At 44.9% G+C, this 20,900-nt stretch overlaps 1 protein-coding gene across 4 annotated transcripts in view; it reads left to right on the forward strand.

Moving 5' to 3' along the window:
* Positions 1 to 20,900, forward strand: part of KDM4B (lysine demethylase 4B) — a 301,643-nt gene that overhangs the window by 108,580 nt on the left and 172,163 nt on the right. For all 4 annotated transcript variants that reach the window (XM_066634889.1, XM_066634891.1, XM_066634890.1 and 1 more), the window contains exon 7: positions 5,785 to 5,888. In XM_066634889.1, coding sequence (XP_066490986.1) covers positions 5,785 to 5,888 — 104 coding nt within the window. The remainder of the gene's footprint in view (positions 1 to 5,784; positions 5,889 to 20,900) is intronic.

Consider the following 20,900-nt stretch of genomic DNA (forward strand, 5'->3'; position numbering starts at 1 on the left):
ACCCGTGGACATTATATATCTGGACTTTCAGAAGGCGTTTGACACGGTCCCTCACCAAAGGCTACTGAAAAAACTCCACAGTCAGGGAATTAGAGGACAGGTCCTCTCGTGGATTGAGAACTGGTTGGAGGCCAGGAAGCAGAGAGTGGGTGTCAATGGGCAATTTTCACAATGGAGAGAGGTGAAAAGCGGTGTGCCCCAAGGATCTGTCCTGGGACCGGTGCTTTTCAACCTCTTCATAAATGACCTGGAGACAGGGTTGAGCAGTGAAGTGGCTAAGTTTGCAGACGACACCAAACTTTTCCGAGTGGTAAAGACCAGAAGTGATTGTGAGGAGCTCCAGAAGGATCTCTCCAGACTGGCAGAATGGGCAGCAAAATGGCAGATGCGCTTCAATGTCAGTAAGTGTAAAGTCATGCACATTGGGGCAAAAAATCAAAACTTTAGATATAGGCTGATGGGTTCTGAGCTGTCTGTGACAGATCAGGAGAGAGATCTTGGGGTGGTGGTGGACAGGTCAATGAAAGTGTCGACCCAATGTGCGGTGGCAGTGAAGAAGGCCAATTCTATGCTTGGGATCATTAGGAAGGGTATTGAGAACAAAACGGCTAGTATTATAATGCCGTTGTACAAATCGATGGTAAGGCCACACCTGGAGTATTGTGTCCAGTTCTGGTCGCTGCATCTCAAAAAAGACATAGTGGAAATGGAAAAGGTGCAAAAGAGAGCGACTAAGATGATTACGGGGCTGGGGCACCTTCCTTATGAGGAAAGGCTACGGCGTTTGGGCCTCTTCAGCCTAGAAAAGAGACGCTTGAGGGGGGACATGATTGAGACATACAAAATTATGCAGGGGATGGACAGAGTGGATAGGGAGATGCTCTTTACACTCTCACATAATACCAGAACCAGGGGACATCCACTAAAATTGAGTGTTGGGCGGGTTAAGACAGACAAAAGAAAATATTTCTTTACTCAGCGCGTGGTCGGTCTGTGGAACTCCTTGCCACAGGATGTGGTGCTGGCGTCTAGCCCTAGACGCCTTTAAAAGGGGATTGGACGAGTTTCTGGAGGAAAAATCCATTATGGGGTACAAGCCAAGATGTGTATGCGCAACCTCCTGATTTTAGGAATGGGTTAAGTCAGAATGCCAGATGTAGGGGAGAGCACCAGGATGAGGTCTCTTGTTATCTGGTGTGCTCCCTGGGGCATTTGGTGGGCCGCTGTGAGATACAGGAAGCTGGACTAGATGGGCCTATGGCCTGATCCAGTGGGGCTGTTCTTATGTTCTTATGTTCTTATGTAAGATGGGCAGGGTTTGTCTGTCTCCTGTGGTGTTCAGTGGCACCATCTCCTTCTCTAATGCCATTGGAGGGAATGCTGGTAGCTCAGCATTCCCTCTACAGCCTTTAGAGAAAGCTGGCAGGAGTGATGCTTGAAGAAGAGAGGTAACCCCCCTAACCCTCCTTGTTTCACCTCCAGTGCCCCCATGCTTCTTTTTTGTCTTCAGAAGGAATATTTGTTTCCCAGCTTTTCCACCAGCCATTGGAGGAGGAGGCAACAGGAGCAGCAGTGATACTGGATACTGAGGGGGAGAGGTAAGCCCTCCTATTCCTCCTCTCAGTGTCCAGTGCTGCTGCCTCTGACTGGCAGAGGGAATGCTGAGAGCCCTGCTGGATGCTGCTGTTTCTGCTGTGCTTTTAAGCTTTAACCCTTTACCAGTGCCAATCATTGTTAAATAGTAGCACAGGAGGAGGAAGGAATTATTGGCACTGGTAAAGGATTAAAGCTCCCCTCACCTTTGCTGAGGTCAGAACTCCCTTCCTCTGGGAGGGGGGAAGCTGTATTTAAAAATAAAAGCCCATGCAGGGCCAAAAAAGGCACTTAATGTTTTCTTGTGTTTGGCTTAAAGAGTGAAGCTGTGGTTGCCAGAATCCTTGATATTTATTTTCATGCATATTAACATTTGAAGGTGCCTTGTATGGAATCAGTCAATTGGTCCATCTAGGTCTGTCTTTTTTTTTTTTTTTTTTTTTTTTACACTGACTGGCAGTGTCTTTCCAAGTTTTCAGACAGAATGTTTTCCACCCTTACCATGATATTTATTGTTATATTAACAATATTTATATACTGCTTTTCAATGAAAAGTTCAGGATATGCCAAAAGTTTAACCCCTGAGGCCTTCTACTTGAAAACATACTGCTTAGATAGGGCCCTTTGTCAAAGGTGGTTTGCTACCACAGGGTCTGTTGAATTCCAACTGAAAAGTAGATGAAAATAAAAAGATTATGCAAAGAAAACATGAGAGAAGTGAGGTACTTTCCTCAATGTTTCAGTGCCTGTGTACTTTTATTAGATGGATAAGGGAATCCTTGAGGCTTCTGCTACCAGTGGATGTTTATATAACTTACCCACAGATTTTGGATCCATGGATTTGGCTTAGTGTGGGTCCTCTGTATCCCAGTTGAGCCAGATTTGGCCTAACCTGAAGCCTCCTGAGGCAACCGGAGCTGTGGTTCGAAAACCAGACTTGCCCTTCTAGGACGTTTGGAGGCCTATCTGGGGCCTGTGGAGGCTGCGCGTGTCCTGCATGGGCCTCAGATAGGCCCCCGAAAGGGTTCAGTGGTGCCCAAAACCTACGTTCAGATCTCAGTGGTGCCCAAAATCTACGTGATTTGGTTTCACACGGAATTTGACATCTGCAAGGAGTCCAGGAATGGAACCCTCCTGGTAACAAGGGTAGTTGATACCCCTCATTGATAAAACAAATTGGACAACTGCAGTGCCCAGATGCTGTAGGAACATTCACTTCACAGCACCTGAAGTCTTTGCTGTACTATGGAAGTGCTATATAGGTCATGGAGTCTCTGCATCAAACAATCATATTCAAAAATTCAAGCAGGGAGAGGTGGCTGTGAGAGAAGCATTCACTGAATTGGAAAGGCATGAGCATTCTTGTAAGGCAGCGGTTCATGTAAACCCCAGCCTGCAGGCCACATCCTGCCTGTGGGATGATTTTATCTGTTCTGTGTGTCATCCTGTAGCCTGAATGATAGGGCTGCCTACTCCAGTTCCTGGAGCATGCGAGGCCTTTCTGCAGTGAGAACTGGTCCTCACAGCAGCCAAGGGCTCACTGCAACATGAGGATCACACACCCAGTGTGGCTAAGAGCAGGCTGCTGGGCACATGCTGGCCCTTGCTCTTGCAGGAGCCAGGAGTTAGATGGCAACCCCAGGGGGCATAGTTTTAGCAGCTGGTGCCAGCCTTAAATGGGACCATCCAGGCTGCTGGAGAGGAAACTCTCACTGGGTGACTTCCAACTCCAGGTTAAAAAATAAAAAAGAGTAGCACTGCTTGAAGGGAGGATGTATGTATGTGGGGGGCGGGGAGTCAAGTGGTGTTTGGAGTATGCTCAGTAGTGGAGTTGTAAGGAGGAGGGACTGGCTGGAGAGGAGGCTTGCTGGTTTCTGGAGTGCTGGGCATCAAGCTTCAAGTGAGGGAGAAAAAACGGTTGCAGCAACTACTGGATGCTTGATTCCATTACTATCTTCCATGTTGGGGGGGGAGTGAGCGAGTGAAGATGCAGGGTGTATGTGTGTGGGGGAGCGGGGGAGCCAGTGGGGTTCAGAATATGCTCAGAAGTGGAGTTGGAAGGAGTAGGGATTTTTCAAAATCCATTCCCCCCTCTTCTGTCTCTAATTTTTTTTTCCTGACCTTCAACTCTATGTCAGGTAGACAATGTGGCCCTTGAGCCAAAAAGTTTGGCGACCCCTGATGTAAGGAATGTAGCTTTTGCTCTACATAGGGAGATATTAAATGCCAACAGCTACTGTCTTCCAGACAGCTTCAGTGGCATGCTTGGGGAGTCCATGGGCGCATGTACTCCAAGGCAGGATAGCTGGGGAGCCTTGCTGCCCCAAGGGCTGCCTGCACCCACTGCACCCTTGTCTGGATGTCATTCTTAGGCCTTTTGAGGGCCTTAAAACGTCACTTCTGGAAAAAATTGAAGTGATGTTTTAAGATGGGAGGTGGTACTTCTAGGCTCGCCCCAGGGCAGCACAGTAGCCAGAACTGCCACTGCTTAGCTTCTGAAGCATATTCTGTTGAGGAAGAAGCTGATGCTCCAGACTAATGGAAGACATTTACACAGTTCATTACAGATGTATGATGAGCCCAGTCTCTGCATTTGTGCATGTGATTAATCAACACACCTAGGATGGTGTGTTGGACCAGTAAGTAGTAGCCTGTGAGTGAGAGGGAAAGCAAACCAAAAACAGATCCCCAGTTCTTATCCAACCATCAACTGTCGAAAATTGATGGAGGTGCTTCTCCAGCTTGAGTTACTGCTTTTACTGCTTTGCTTGATTCTATAACTCAGGATGATATATGCTAAATTGAAGTTCCCTGGTATTTTAAAGAGCCTAGTCACTGGTTTAATTCTACTATGTTTTGTAACCTATCTGTCCCCACATTGTTTAAGAAAAATCAAACTTCGAGGGGGGGGGGTAAATAACTTCAACTTTAAAGTCAAACCTTAAAAGCTTGCTCAGCATACTAACCAGTTAACACCCAATTCCTACTGCAGATGCGTTTGCACAACATTAAAAAACTTGGGTTTTTACAACATTTTCAGGAAACCTCCAAATGCACAACTAGGGTCAATAAGTTAAATTATAAGGTACATTTTCATTCATTAACTTTATCTTCATTTAACACAAAGACAAATTGATACTTTATATTCATAGTGTCACCCAGTGTGGGTGTCAAGTGCCAATTTGTAATAGTATCTGTGTATCATGTGATTTCACTTTTTTACTACTCTTTAGTAAATTTGACTGTAGAGTTTTTGGTAACAATTCCTGTTAAGTTGTTTGATGTGCAGGAATGACTGCCAGCTTTTCCAGGATCTGGCCTCAGTTAAAATCAGACAAAATGATCTAATTCAATGAATTTCATAAATCCTTCAGTTTTATTTATTTAAAAGATTTTTATCCTGCCTTTCCTCTGCCAGAGCAGATGCCCAAGGTGGCTTATAATTTATAGATAAAATATACAATTTATTTTAAAAATGAATAAAATCAGAAACTGGAAGTGCCTTCTAGAGGCTTCTGCATGCCATTCTGAGGCCCACAGAGGCCCTGCACAACATGGAGGAGGCCTCTAGAGCCTTCCATGAGGCATCCCGGCACCCAGTACGTAATTTTCAGTGACCAAATAGCTTAGTAATGGGGTTCGTGGACTATAACTCCATTGTTAAGCAACATTTACCTGTACAGAACAAAATGCAAAATGGTGAAAGCAACTATATTTCTTTACAGGTGCCAGAGCTGTCTCATTTCTGCTGCAGAATCATTCAGGGACTGAGTGCTTGAAAGTACAGTATAAGAAAAGTTTCAGATGTAGAAAACTAATATGACACACAGAGTTTGTGCTTAGTCTGTTTTCAGATACTCAAGTTTTTATTTGCAAGAAATAAAATTTTTGTCAGGGGGTAAGCTTACAGTACTCATCTTCCACCTGCAGTATGAATCTGTGTAGTCTTCCATCCGCAATCTGTGATATCTACCTGGTCAGGTCACACTATTCATGGGTTGCACCTTCACAAGAGTCCTTCTGATTGTGCTGCCTGACCCTCTTTGTGTGCATAATAAATGTGATGTTTGGATAAGTGACAAGCATGCAGTTATTTGTCACTTGCTCTGTGCAGTCAAAGAGATATGTGCATCCCTGAGAATTTTTGTCTGTGGTAGTAATCATTTTTTTTTCTCCTGAATCTTCCTACAGGGTTTTTCCCTGGGAGCTCCCAAGGGTGCGATGCCTTCCTCCGGCACAAGATGACCTTAATTTCACCTTCTATATTGAAGAAATATGGCATTCCCTTTGACCGGGTATGTATGTAGAAAGATGTACCACAGTCCGTCTGCTGGTTGTCAAGGAATGTCAGCCTTTATGTGGAAAGGGCAGGCAGCACCAGGAGATTAATGCTGAATTCTCCAGCTCATTGTTTTGTTAAAACAGTTGCTATTGGTTTAAACCAAATGGGTTTCTGTCCCTCCCCTGCCCCCATAAAAAAGAAGGATTTAGATATAGGATTCTAGTCCTGGCTATGAGATGAATCTTCATGATGCTGAAGTACTCACCCTGGCACATCAACAGAGTCTGCCAAAGTGTTGCTTTTTTTAATCCATCTGAATGACATACCCATCTCAGTTTTGTGGCCACAACATCCTCTTAAAATAGCATTTGGATAATTCAGCAAGTGAAAAATGTGGAGATCTTTGGATAGGGATTAGTGGTAATGTAGGAAGGTCAGAGGTAGGCCTTGTTCTTCCAGATATAATAAACATGTCTGGACCATACCACTGCAGACTGTAGAAGGGGACTTGCATGACTCTATACAGAAAATAAAATCCCTTCACATAGAAAACTAGCATGTGCACGAGAGGGCTATACTGCAGTCTGAAAGTACTCATACCACTGGTAGTACTTGAAGTGGTGTCTGGTGGTACTCGTGGGATCCCCAGACCCCTGCTGCCTGGCAGTGAGGCCAGCAACAAAAAATGGTGGTCAATCACCAAGAATTTCTTAGGACACTTCTGGTGCAAAACAGTACAAATGAGGCAAGGCTAAAGAAAGCTATAAACACAAACATATTATAGTTTAGCTACACTATAGGTGTTTATGGATAAAATGTTCAATTAAACAAATTATTAGTTTAAAATTCCATGTTCACATGCTTGGCAGCTATAGGAAAAAATGGATCTCATTTTGTTCCTCTGTCTGCTTCAAGCAGGTCAGCAAATTGGCTGTTATCTAAGGAATGTGGCAGCCTGCTGGAGAGATGATCCCTCTGGAGAAGTTTAAACAGAAGGCTGAGGCAAAAGCCATAAATCTAAGATGTTTTACTGCTAGGCTGGCACATCATCAGATAAGAATGGGCCTATGCCGTAGCTTCACTTTGAAGTCAGGAATGTAACCCCCAGAGCCTGAATGGCTTGTAGGAAAAACACATAGAAAGAAGGATTTTTGGACAGAAAACATCTTGTATTTTAAATATAATTGAATAAGCTTTCTATAAAACAAATTGAGCACTGGGAAAGGCTATCAGAAAGAAGAGTTTTGTGTATGCATTCTACCAAAAGGTAACATCATGAGGTGTGACTGCATTTAGGAAAGTGTTATAGATCAGTGCTACTAACAGGCTACTGTGCTAAGCCTAATGCCTCTAAGGTCGTAAATTAACGGAGGAAGATATCTGGAAGCTGCTAAAGCCTTAAATGCCAAATAAGTTATAGAGTCAGCATGTATGTTAATATTCTTCATTGCCTTAAATAAATATAAAGTAGGATTAACAATATAAGGAAGAGTGAATTCTAGCTGTTAAAATTAGTTTAATTAAACCATGAAAACACAGAATAGGGGAAGCTAAATTGAAAAGACTTAAGTCTCAGATGTGTCTCTATAGCCTTGAAAATGCAGATACCTAATTAGAAGTTTGACAGGAAGACTCTAGAGAAGTTACAGTTTACTGATAAGAACTCTGTAGACTCAAGTGACAGATCTAAAGACTTATAATTGGAACTAGGAAAATACAAAGAAAGATTAAACACAACGCAGAGTCAGACTATAATTCAAAGACGCCAGACAAGAGAATAAGGGAGTGATCAGACAATTAATGTCTTTCTTCTGGCGCCAGAGGCAGATAGTGGACCCAAGGAGCAGATAGTTAGGTCCAGAAGAGTTAATCCTGTTTGACAGAGCTTGGTAGATACAAGACACCTATAAATCGGCTGGACAAGAACCGATAAGTAAGAGCATCTGGAGAGTATCACTAGAAGCCCAAACTAACAAAAACATTCCAGAGACACAGTCTGCATTCTAAAAGTTAACAGAGAAAGCAGGCTTTAACACAGAGAGAAAGTCACTTGAAAATCCTTGTTTTTAAAGAAGAATTTGGATTGTTTTGTATCAGATTAAGTTAATAGGCATACTGAGAATGATAGAGAATCAAAAGTTCAGTTAATAAAGAGTTTTATATTGTTTGATAAAGAATAATTCAGACTAGATCTGAATAAATGGGTAAACAGTGCCACCTACAGGTTGTTGGAAATCATGCTGTAACCTGAGACTAACCAATCAGATGTCTGAAACTTATAGCCAATCATAAGAAAAGCCCCATTTCTGATGTCACCCACTCTTAGCCAATGACAGAGAGATTTTTCAAACAAAGAAGCCAGAATCCTATATAAACCAAGGATTCCTATTGAAACATTGCTATTCTCTGGAGGGTAATGAGAGTCACCACACAGCTCTCACTACTCTCATCACTTTGAAGGAAGGAGAGGCCCGTTGCTGGCAACGAAAAATAATGAGGCTTGCAGATGAACACCACTCTTGTCTACTGAGTCTGCTTTTGAACCCTGAAGTTACCTTGCAACACAAAGGCTGTTCTTCAAACAGATAAAAAGTTCTTCAAACAGATAAAAACAGAAAATACTGTGATGAATACATGAAGTATGGGTTTTCATATAGTGGAGATGAGGACTTATATTATCAATATTAATTACAAACATTTAGCTAATACGAGGGGTGCAATTTTTGGAAATGGGCTGCCAAGGGGTATGCAAGTAAAAAATGGTTGGGAACCACTGCAGGAGAACCACTAATCAAATCCTTCTTTAAGTTGTGTGGTGTGTTAAGCCAGAGGCTGGCTCTACATATAACATACAACTTATAACACATAACTGGGTGTGTGGAATTCAGTTCACAGCAGAGAGACAAGCAACAAGACAGTGAGCAAGTGCAATTGCACATAGTGGTAACCCATTTACTCAGAAGTAGACCCATTGCTTTCCATGGGTGTTACTCCAAAGTAATGGTGCACTGAATTGTAGCCTGGGACTTTGTTTCAAATGAAAATGAGGATTATATCCTGGTGTTTAAAAAACAGACCTCTGCAAAATGCAAGCATTTGCAAAATGGAATGAGGCTTGCTTGATTTCATTGGATACCTCTAGCCCTTTTCACAAGAGGAGAGTAAAAGGTTAACTTTGACTGGAGTTTGCCAGGGAGGTTACTGTGGGGATTAACAGCCCTCTAATTATGTCTGCATTGCTTCTCTGTGCTCCCAGTTGCTTGAAAAACCCTACCCTCTGAGTGACCTCAGAGATGAGGGGAGGTGATGATCTAAGCTTGATTTATTGGCAGAAATTTCTCACCTTATAGGCCATATAATCTATGATATATGGTATGTATAAATGTTGGTCTTTCTGCTATTTTTCACCGCCTATAGACTAGCAGTGGCAAACTGTGGCTCCCCCCTCTCACACACATGCGCACACTCAAACACAATTAGCTCAGCCTGTGTTTGAAAGTGTCTGCACAGTGGGGAGCTCCTGAGCTCCTCTTCTGCCCTCTGTGATTTTGAGACCCCTGGTGGTGCGAGCAATAGCATGCGGATTAGGAAGGAAGAAGAGCCTGGAGGCAACTCGAGTGGCAGCTCTGCTAGCATCAGGGGCTGGATGGGCAGTGAGGCTGCCGCCTGGTGAAAGGCTTGTCTCTGTTCCCTCCCCCCCTTATCTGTTTGAAGCAAACAACTGGAAGCAGGAGGCGTGGGCGGCAGGACTGTGGGAGAAGAAGAGGACAGTCACAGGATAGGAGGCAAAAGGAACTGGGGAGTTGGAGCTGGGAAGGGGGAGGGGTAAGGCAGAGTTAATGATAGACTTATTGAGTGGGGGTGGACAAGAGGCCAGGGGGTTAATTATGAGGGGCAAAAAAGAAGGGAGGGATTGGTGAAGAAAGCTGCACCTGCTGAAATTCCCTTCAGCATTTTACCTGTTGAAATTTCTTAAGCTCCCCTCTCTTTCTGATTTTTAGTTCGTAGTAAAAATCCTTCTGCTCCGTAAAATGTTTAATTGCTGGCTTTAGTTGACATGTTTTACTGCTATTTTTACTATTTTAACTGTTGGTTTTTGACTGCCCTGTCTTAAGACACAGAGCACAAACATTAAATAAATTACTAACTGGAAAAAAATATCTTTTCACAATAAGGTGAAATTCCCTATATAAATAAATGGGTTGTTGTTTTTTTAATTAAAGTATTTGTTCACATTTTGCAGCTCTCAAACATCTGAAATTTATCATATGTGGCTCTTAGGCTGATCAAGTTTGGCCACCCCATTATACACCCTTGTGAAAAGTCTCCTACTTGTGTTAACTGTGTGGAGAGACAGTCACAGAGTTTTATTTAAGAGCACACAAAGAGAAAGAGTGAAAGCAGATCTGAAGGGTTAGTGAATCTCTAAAGCAGGGGTGCTCAAAGTTTTTGGCAGGAGGGCCACAACATCTCTCTGACACTGTGTCGGGGGCTGGAAAAAAAAGGAATTGATTTACATTTCAAATTTGAATAAATTTACATAAGTGAATATATTAGAGACGGAAAATGAATGAATGAATTCAATCCAGTTTATGCTCACATTCACCCTAAGAAGGGGGGAATCTTCATGCCAGTTTATGCTCACATTCACCCTAAGAAGGGGGGAATCTTCATGCCAGTTTATGCTCACATTCACCCTAAGGAGGGGGGGATCTTCATGCCAGTTTATGCTCACATTCACCCTAAGAAGGGGGGAATCTTCATGCCAGTTTATGCTCACATTCACCCTAAGGAGGGGGGGATCTTCATGCCAGTTTATGCTCACATTCACCCTAAGAAGGGGGGAATCTTCATGCCAGTTTATGCTCACATTCACCCTAAGGAGGGGGGGATCTTCATGCCAGTTTATGCTCACATTCACCCTAAGGAGGGGGGGATCTTCATGCCAGTTTATGCTCACATTCACCCTAAGAAGGGGGGGATCTTCATGCCAGTTTATGCTCACATTCACCCTAAGAAGGGGGGGGGATCTTCATGCCAGTTTATGATCCCATTCACACACACACACACACAAATGGAGGGGGGGATCTTTCACACTTTCACATACCCATATGCTCACCTGCCCCCTCGCACTCCCTCCTTCCCTCGCTTGGGCTGCCTGCCTGCTTGCCCAGCTGTCTGCCTACCTGCCTGCCCATGTGCTGGTGCTGTTGCCTGCCTACCTGGCTGGCTGGCTGGCCAGCCAACCAGCCCTCCCTCCCTCCCTCCGGAGGGAGACGTGCTGCTAGCTGGGCTGGGCTCCCCTCCCTCATGATCTCTCTCTCTCCCCCCTGGCTCAGGTTGCAGGAGGGGAGGGGAAGGGAGCCGAGCAGAGCCAAACAGAGCTGCTCCCAGCCCAGCTCAGCCCAGCCCATGGGTAAGGAAGAAGAGACTAGCAGGCAAGGGCGCAGGGTCTTTTATAGTGGGAAGTAACGAGAGCTGTAAGTCTCACGTTACCTTCCCTCTATAAAAGTCCCTGCACGCCGGCTGGGCTCGTCTTTCCTTCGCTGCCACTGAGCTCAGTGGCAGCGAGGGAGAGCAAGGCGCGGAGCTTGCACAGCGGGCCAGCGCGGGCTGGGGTGAGGGCCAGGTGCCCTTTGGAGGAGGGGGGACCCCCTGGGGGCCAGGTGGGGATCCGCAGCGAGCCGCAAGTGGCCCGCAGGCCGGGGTTTGGGCACCCCTGCTCTAAAGGCTGAACTTTTCTTTTGAAGATAAGGCTATAAATATTCTGAAGGTGTCTGTGGAAAAATGTGAGCCACTGACAAGAAAAGGACATTCCTGCTAGCTACTCCCCTCTTCTCTGTCGCTTTGTGCTTAGTGGTGAGGCAAGTCAGGAGGAAAGGAGCAAGAAAGGCTCAGACCTGAGCAAGCCCCTCCTAACCTTGGACCCAATCCATTTGTACCGTAGTGCCTGTACTGAGCTCCAGCACGGCACTAGGTGTAATAAACACGCTTTGAATCACATTTTTGGCATCGAAGGAGAAGGGAGTGCCTGCACCGAACCAGCCCAAGTTGGTGCTGGGCCCAGTGCTGAAAGGACACCACCCAGAGGTGAGTGAGAGCGCTGGGTGGCAGTGCAAGCTTTTGGGATGGGGGAGGTGTTCTAGGGGAGGAACTGGCTCAGGAGAGGGGGGTGGGACTCTTGCAGAGGCCTCCGCTCCTGGATCTTCTCCTCCATGTTGGGCTGAAAAGCAAAATAGCTGGCGCAGACTTGAGAAGTCCTGTTGCGGGGCCTGCACTTTTACTTAGCGCATGAACGTCCTCTTCCTCGAGGAGGCCTCTGGTGGCTTCCTGGCACCCGCAGGATACAGCAGTAGCTGCTGGGAAGCTTAGGATTAGGCTGCCTAAGCCAGGGGTGCTCAATATGTCGATTGCAAGGCAAAATGAGTCGATCGCAGGCTTCTCTCCCATCCACGCATCCTTGGGAGTGAGCCCCTTTGACTCTACTGGGGCTGACTCGTGAGTAGACCTGGAGAGGAGCCGCTGGCAGGCTTCTCTCCCGTCCACGCATCCCTGGGAGTGAGCCCCGTTGACTCTACTGGGGCTGACTTACCTTTCCCCTGTTTTTGCACTGGTATGTATGGAGAATTGCCCCCCCCCCCAACTTCCATCTGTTGGTTCTGTGTGCAAGGGGTTTTGCACTGGTCTTGCCATGATGTCTATATAGAGATCTTCCCTCCCCCACACCTTTCCCCTGTTTTTGTACTGGTCTGTATAGAGATCTGCTCCCCCCCCCCACTTGTATTGGAATCGAGGAAGATCTGGTGAGGAGATAGATGTGGTGTCAGCAGTGGCCCCTTTAAGGGTAAGGCCTGGGCATCCAGCAGAGTGTGCTGCACAGCTGCAGCCACTTGAAGGCAATAGGGCCCTCAGGGATATAAGAACACCTGAGGCAGGAAGGGCTCCACTTATTTATGTGAGTCAGCCTTTTCCTACATGAAGATCATTAAGTTCCACCATGACTGATGAACATTTGGAAGTGTGCTTGAGGCTGGCTGTCAGCAGCTACTGTCCTGACTATACATCCTTGGCTGATTCACTTCAGTGCAAGTCATCAAAGTAAACTCAAGTAATTACAAAAATGTTTATAGTTAATTATGTTGTGTTGTGCAATATTGGCTCATGTGGTTATGCAAGCTACACCAACATACATTGTACACATAAATGTTAATATGTTATGATGGCGTGAACATTGTAAAAAAACTCTGGTAGATCTCCGGGCCTTGCTGGATTTCAAAGTAGCTCTCGAGCCAAAAAAGTGTGAGCACCCCTGGCCTAAGCAGTAAGGGTGGCCTCAAAGCATGCCACACAAGTCAAATGCCTCTTCTGCTCCTCCCTCTAGAAATGCAGCCTGGAATCCCTTCATCAGAATTCCTGGCAGGCTTCAAAGAGGGCAAATGCCTGGGCGTTTATAAATCCTAGTAGTGGTATTTACTTCTCGAAAGAAATCAGATCAATATCCAAGGTTTTTAATAATTAAAAATGTGTATTTCTGTTATCCGCTATTGATTTTTCCATTTATTCTGTGAAGGCCTTGCAGAAGTCAGTAAATTCAGGGCTTTTCATAGTGAGTGGCAGTTGGTGCTGGCTTTTTCCTCAGTAGTTATTACTTTTCTACACAGGCCTATCCATCAGATGGAGTGCTTTTCTAATTTGTTGGTGGGATAATGTTGACAGCAGTGATGTGAGAAGGATGTGCACTGTGGGGTTTAAAATGAAGACGCTGGGACGTAGATTTTCTGACAGGAGCATAATCTCTCTGTCTGCTTAGCTTAACCATCTGCAACTTCACCTTGATTTATGATTGGGTTCAAATGGAGCTGGACTCTAGAGGCAAAATTTGAGCTCTTCTCGCCTGTAAAGGTGGGAAAATGGAAAGCCTATTGCTGTCTGGTTACTCCCTGAGGAGAATAATAGAGGTCAATGAGTGGGGGCTTAGTTGTCTCTGCTGAATATTCTTTTGATTAGATAGTGAAATTCCTGTGCTTAAGAACGAGACTATGAAACCACATTTCCTGGCACTTTAGTATTTTACATGTGTTGTCATTGGAACCTGATGCTATTTTTTGGGAGGGGTGGGACCACCACCATGATCAGCGGTTATATCTGTGGAGTATGCTGGAACCAGTCATACCAGGAGCATAACTTCTCACCCCCTCACTCATGGCTGGCCCAGGACATTTTGATGCTTAAGGTAGGATCCCCATGGTAGGAACATCTCTGACTCTGTCATGTTTTCTTCTGAAATGGTGTGAGTGCCATGAACAGTACAGGAAGGGATTAGAGGTAGTGATAAGGAGGGAAAGGTTAGGCTGGGCCAGTTAGCAAAGCTCAGCAAATCTGCCATGGATCCTCTTGAGCAGGGGTGCTCAATAGGTGGATCGCGATCTACCGGTAGATCGTGAGGCAAAATGAGTAGATCGCGGAGTGCCGACCCCCCCCCCCTTTCAGGTGCCTCTGGGAGGAAATGCCAGGAGTAAGGCCCATTGTACTCAATGGGGCTTACTCCCAGGTAAGTGTGGCTAGGATTGCAGCCTCACAGCCTAATCCTAGGCATGTCTACTCAGGAGTAAGTCCTGTTATACTCAGTGGGGCTCAAGGTACACCAACATACATTGTACACGTAAATGTTATATGTTATGATGGCGTGAACATTGTAAAAAAAAAACTCTGGTAGATCTCTGGGCCTTGCTGGGTTTCAAAGTAGCTCTCGAGCCAAAAAAGTGTGAGCACCCCTGCTCTTCAGGAACAGATAACAATGTTTAAGCAAATGTTCACATTTCCAGGGACTACGTGGAGATGTCCTGCGTTTGTACTTGGGCCTGTGAATCTCCCATTTCTGTGGAGATATTTGGGAAAGAATCGACTTTTTCTCCCCTTCCCAGTAAATGGTTAGAGAAAATAAACTCTTTCCTTCTTTACTCTGAAATGTATTGTGCCAGATGTTTTAAGACCTTAGCTTCCCGGTTATGTAATAAATAAGGATTAGATTTTTCCCGAACATCTTCATCGGATACATTTATAGTTGTGAGAAAGACTGGTGCCAGATCTTGGACTGTGTATAAATCTAGTTCTGTTGCAAATGTGGAGGATATGAAATTGGTGTTTGATGTTGTGACACCTTAATCTAATTCTGCAGGTGTTTATTTCACTTTATGTTCTTATTTCAATACTTTTGATTTTGATCTCTCATTTATATAATCTAAGGGAAGGGAGAGAAAGTGATTTAGGGGGAAGGAAGAACAGTGTTGTGAACTGTGCAAAAACTTGCAAGTCAAGTTACTGTAGCACACGTCTTTGTGGGTAATTGAAACTACAGTACTTCTCTAGGATTTGATTGTGCTTTTGTTCAAATGCTGTGGTTGTAAGCATGTGTAGTTAGGTTTAATAGGACATGAACCACGTGTGTGCCTGATATCAAGGGACTGGCAATCTTCTGCTGCTTTAAAACAGCACATTACTATTGTATTGGTTCAAAATATAGTGGTGTGCCTCAAAACAGGCACATCATACGGTACATTTTCTGGGATAATATTTTTATTCTGCACATGAAGAGTGCAAACCTCTGGGTTATTGCAGACAGTCCTTTTTCTTACATTAATTAACTGCTTATGACATTGCAGGAGAAATTAGGCATTGCTGCCCATCCCTATGAGACCCTTTTGAGCAGTGCCACCTGGTATCGATCTACCAACTCCCTCCACTTTCCTGACCTGAAGTGGTAGGACTGGGGTACATACATATTGTTATGATTTTATGATAACTTCCTTGCATAAAAAGGGAGAATTAAAAATGCCTAAAATGAGCAATCAAGAAATGGGAGCTGTGGTGAGTGCTCTGGTTTTTTCCTTATTTTTGAACACTTCTAATTACCCAGAAGTGCATGGGCTGGTTCAGCAGTCCAAAAAAAATGCTGGTACATCTTCCTACAGCATTTTTTTTTTCAAATGCTATTATCAGCAACACCATGTGTATTTGTAGATTCAAATAATTCTTCCCTGATTCAATTAGCTAGGTGTCAACAATTGGGCAGCAAAACCTGTCTCTAGGTAAGGGGTGGAGTGGCCCATTGGGCTTCACTCCTTCAGTCAGGTAACTGTATAGCATCATTAAACCTCAGTTACTGAACACAGGGGTGCTTATTTGTGTTTTTCATAGAATCATAGAGTTGGAAGGGATCTAATAGGTCATCTAGTCCAATCCTCTGCCTTAGGCAGGAAATCCTCTTAGAGCTTCTCCAACAGGTGCTTATCGAGCCTCTGCTTGAATATCTCTAGTGAGGGAGAGTCTGCCATCTCTCTCGGCAATCTGTTCCACTGCCAAACCGCCCTGACCGTCAGGAATGTTTTCCTGATGTTTACTCGAAATCTCCTCTCTTGCAGTTTGTAACCTTTGGTTCTAGTTCTACTTTCAGAGACAGATGAGAATAAATTATTCCCTTCTTCAATATGACAGCCCTTTAGGTATGTGAAGAGAGCTGTTGTATCCCTTCTCAGCCTTCTCTTCTCCAGGCTGAACATGCCACGTTCCCTCAACTTTTCCTTGTAGGACTTGTCCTCCAGCCCCCTGATCATCCTCATTGCTCTCCTCTGAACCTGCTCCAGTTTGACTGCATCTTTCTTAAAGTGGGGTGTCCAGAATTGGACACAATACTCCAGGTGAGGTCTAACCAGTGCAGAGTAAAGTGGAACCACAGCTTCTCTGACTTGGAAGCTACGGTTCTGTAAATGCAGGCTAAAATTGCATTTGCCTTCCTTGCAGTTGCATCACACTGCTGACTCATGTTCATCCTATGTTCCACTACAACTCCAGGATCCCACTCGCATGTAGTGCTGCCAAGCTATGTATCTCTCATTTTATACCTGCATCTTTGGTTGTTTTTGCCCAAGTGCAGAACTTTGCATTTATCCTTGTTGAACTTAATCTTATTCATTTCAGCCCAGTATTCCATTTTGTCTAGGTCTTCCTGAAGGCTTCTACTTTCTTCTGTTGTGTTTGCTACTCCTCCCAGTTTGGTGTCATTCACAAATTTGATGAGGCTCCGTTGTATTCCCTCATCCAGGTCATTGATGAAGATATTAAAGACAGAGCCCTGGGGTATCCCACTCAAAACCACCCTCCAGGTTGTCATGAAGTCATTGACAAACACCCACTGTGTATGTCTGTCCAACCAGTTGCGAATCATCTAACGACTGTATCATCGAACCCGTATTTTACCAACTTGCTAATTAGGATGTCATGTGGGACCTTGTCAAATGCTTTACTGAAGTCAAGATATATTACATCTACCGCATTCCCACAGTCCAGTAAGCTAGTAACCCAATCAAAAAAGGGGATGAGATTTGTCTGACAAGATTTATATTTGACAAATCCATGTTGGGTTCTATTGATCACTGAGTTGTTGCCTAGATGTGTGCAAACTGTGTGTTTTATAATCTGTTCTAATATCTTCCCTGGTATTGAAGTCAGACTGACAGGTCTGTAATTTCCCGGGTCTTCTTTTTTCCCCTTTTTAAAGATTGGGACCACATTAGGCCACTTCCAGTCTAGTTGCACTTCCCCTGTCCTCCAGGATTTTTCAAAGATAATTGACAGAGGCTCTGCAAGTACCTTTTGCCATGTTTGCCATGATATTTAATGCTGCTTTGAGGAAGGCATGTCCATGTACTCTCCAGTAGGTGCAAGGGCCAGGACACTGATAAGTAGTTAGTGATAATACAGTTAGATATACTGTAATCTTAGCTAAATGCATTAAAGAATTTATTGTTTTCTTTCATTCCAAGCCAGCTTGGAAACTTCACTGAATGTGTTTGAGTGGTGGTGGTTGTGTGCTTTGCTCTTGGGTAGCACCCTAGCTCTATCTGCCTGGCACTACTAGTTAATGCATCTAATTTGGTCAAGATTTTTTTTGTCCCCATCCAGCCAAGTTTGGGCATTTTCCCAGTTTAGATCTGTCTTCTCATACCACCTCCTTCCATCCCCATTTGATTTAATTCTTTTTCTTCTGGATACTTAATATCTTTTGACTCTTACCTGCTTAGTCCATGTTCATGGATAATTCAGTGGGTTGAGACCTCTGATTGCTATTGTGGTTTTATTTCAGAGCCACCCCTCTCCTTGATCTCAGTAGTTTGGGATGGTGGCAGTGGATGAAAACTACAGCAAGTCTTCACTTTAAAACTTTAAAACTTTAGTTTTAAAATTGGTCAGCAATTCTCAATCTTCTGACCTCCACGTCCTCCACAGCTGCATTTTGTAGGGCTACTGGAAACCTCTCCTGGGTTGCACTGGGCCCACAACCCATTTCCTCTGCCTTGTCACACCCAGAATGCCTTGCTCAAGGCATTCTGGGGTGCAACAATGCTTAGTGACGTGATAGGAAAGTGCTCAGCAAGTCTACCACTTGAGAGAGTGTTATTGAGCCAGCCTACTGTAAAAATGGTTTCGTTATAAGTCATTTTCTTAAAAATTGCAGTTTCCAAGAAGTTATAGACAACTTTAGCTAAGGATTTGCTATACAAGTGTAGTCCTCCATTCAACTGCCGACCCAGTAAAAAAGAGCAGCAGAGAGCAAGAAGAGGTGTGTGAGTACCAGCTGCTCGATGCTGCACCATCCAGTCAGCCTATCTTCGCCCTGTACTATCCCTGAAGAAGCCCTTATGATGAATCAGAGCCCTTTTGCTCCTTGGTAAAAGCCTTTCTTGGGTCCAGAATGGAGTTGTGTGAATAAATTTACATACATTTACATAAATGAATATATTAAATATGAACTTATATGGATGAATGAAGGTCTTGCACAAAGCAAGGCTGGCCTTTCCTTTGTTGCTGATACTGCATCACAGACGTTAAACAGCAAGCAGTGGAGGGAGCCTTCATCCCACAGCTCACGCGAGAGGTCAAACAGTCACCCTCACGCTGAGAGCAGTTGCGTCAGGCCAGTGTGGGCTCCTGCAAATCTCCGGAGGGCCAGAGACTCATTGGAGACTGGGGACTCCCTGAGGGCCGCATTGAGAGGCCTCGAGGGCCACAAGTGGCCCCAGGGCTGGGGTTTAGGCACCCCTGGCTTAGGGAAAACCCTGAAGTTGTTGGGTTTCCTGTCTCCAAACTAGCCAAAAAGAGAGGCTGAACCACAATTCTCCTACACTTCATAAAAAGTAAAATGGGGTCAGGGAAAGTGAGTTCACTTGAAAAAGCAAGGAAAGAAACAAAGTCTAGTCCATCCCTCTGTCACGGTCAAGAGAGGGGCTGCCAGAGACTGCACGCTGACCAGGGCAGTGGTATCTAGTGATTAGCACTTTTATTTCTGTTCTTGATCCCCTATCTTCCCTGTTTGGACTTGCAGTTTACTGAGGGAAAGCCTTGGTAGGTAGACTCTGCCACCAGCCCAGGAGATCAGGGTAGCCAGAGGGGCTCCCCCCAAGCAACATTGAATCTTGGGGGTCTCTATCAAAATCACTCTCACAGTAGTGCAGCCATTGTCAACCACTGTGCCGTGGTGCACTGATGTGCCACGAGTGGGCCACAGGAATTTGGGGGAAGGTCATTTATTAGTAAGTCCAATGGGAGATGTGAGCCTCCCCCCCCCCACCAACAATGGCAGCTTGGTGTGCCTTGTCAATTGTCAAATACCTGGTGGTGTGCCTTGACCATTTTAGTGCCTTGTAAGTGTGCCCTGAGATAGTAAAGGATGAAAATCACTGTAGTAGCGCATGCAGAGTGAGGAGACACGACAATCCACTGAATTTCTCAGAACAAGACAGACTCAAGGTTAACTTTCAAAAATTTATTAATCACCAGCAGTTAATACTGAGCAGTGCAATAACACAGATGGTCAGCAGATTGCGATGAGGCATAGTGTTGTAGCTTAGAGCAACTGCTGAGAGTTCTGAATGAGTTTATAATGCAGATAGTCTTCTTAATATGGCTAGAGAAGACTAGGATGTGCTCAAGTAACTGAACATGAGTCCTGAGTCGAGTCTTGAGTCAACGAGTCATAGCACGTGTCATAGCACACAGCCGTTACAACTTAACCCATGAGAAATGTATAGAGTCTGTCAAGTTGCACACGAGTCAAGGGCTTCCCTGAGCTTGACTTCACAGGAAAAAGGAGGTGATGGTGGAGCGTGTGTGTCGGAGTTGTGATGTTCCCATCCCTTCTGGACTGTCAGCTATGTGTTGAAGTCCTTTGCAAACTAAGCCACGAGGGCTGCAGGTGTTCTTCCTCTATTGCAAAGGTTCTTCCTCCTGGTTTCCCCACTTCCTTTTTCTCCTCTATTCTTCTGCAAACAAAACAAAACTCCAGCCATTTGTTCCTATCACAAGAAGAACCGCTTCCTCCCTAGTCTTTGGGCACCTCCTCCTTCTCTCCCCTCCCCCCTGCAGAAAAAAATAAGCAATTCATGCTATATCTTAAAAGAGAGTCCCTCCCTCTATGTCCTGGCTGCCCCCACTGTTTGGTCTGTGCCACCAGTCTTGTGCAGCAAAAACAAAACAAAAACCTTAAGCCTTCCTCCTCCCCTCAACCTCCCAGCCCCCACCTCCTGGAACCACCTACCTTCCTCCCACCATGTCTACTGCTGCCATCATTCTGAATGTCAGCTTCCAGCTTACTCATGAGGTTTTCAGCATGATGCGGAAGCGGCGTAAAAAGTAAACCCAAATGAACAAACACTCGCACATGCACAAAAGGGCTGGAGTTGAGTCGAGTTACTGGCTGCGAGTCGAGTCAGAGTCAGCACGTCCATGATGCAGCCCAAGTGGTCAAAAGCCATGGGCTTGCGCGACTCAAGTCTAGTCAGTCCGAGTCAAATGCCCACCCCTGGAGAAGACAAACTCTGAAATCAACAAAATGCAAATGATTTCCCACTAAATAACTGTTTTTTCTGATATCACCCGGGTAATGTAACCACTACTCTCCATCTTGCACTTCTCAGGGAGTCTGATAGGATGGATGAAGGAAGAGAGAGTTTCCTGCTGGGGAAAGTGC

The sequence above is a fragment of the Tiliqua scincoides genome, chromosome 8 (assembly GCF_035046505.1).
Source record: "Tiliqua scincoides isolate rTilSci1 chromosome 8, rTilSci1.hap2, whole genome shotgun sequence".
In the NCBI taxonomy this organism is placed as follows: Eukaryota; Metazoa; Chordata; class Lepidosauria; order Squamata; family Scincidae; genus Tiliqua; species Tiliqua scincoides.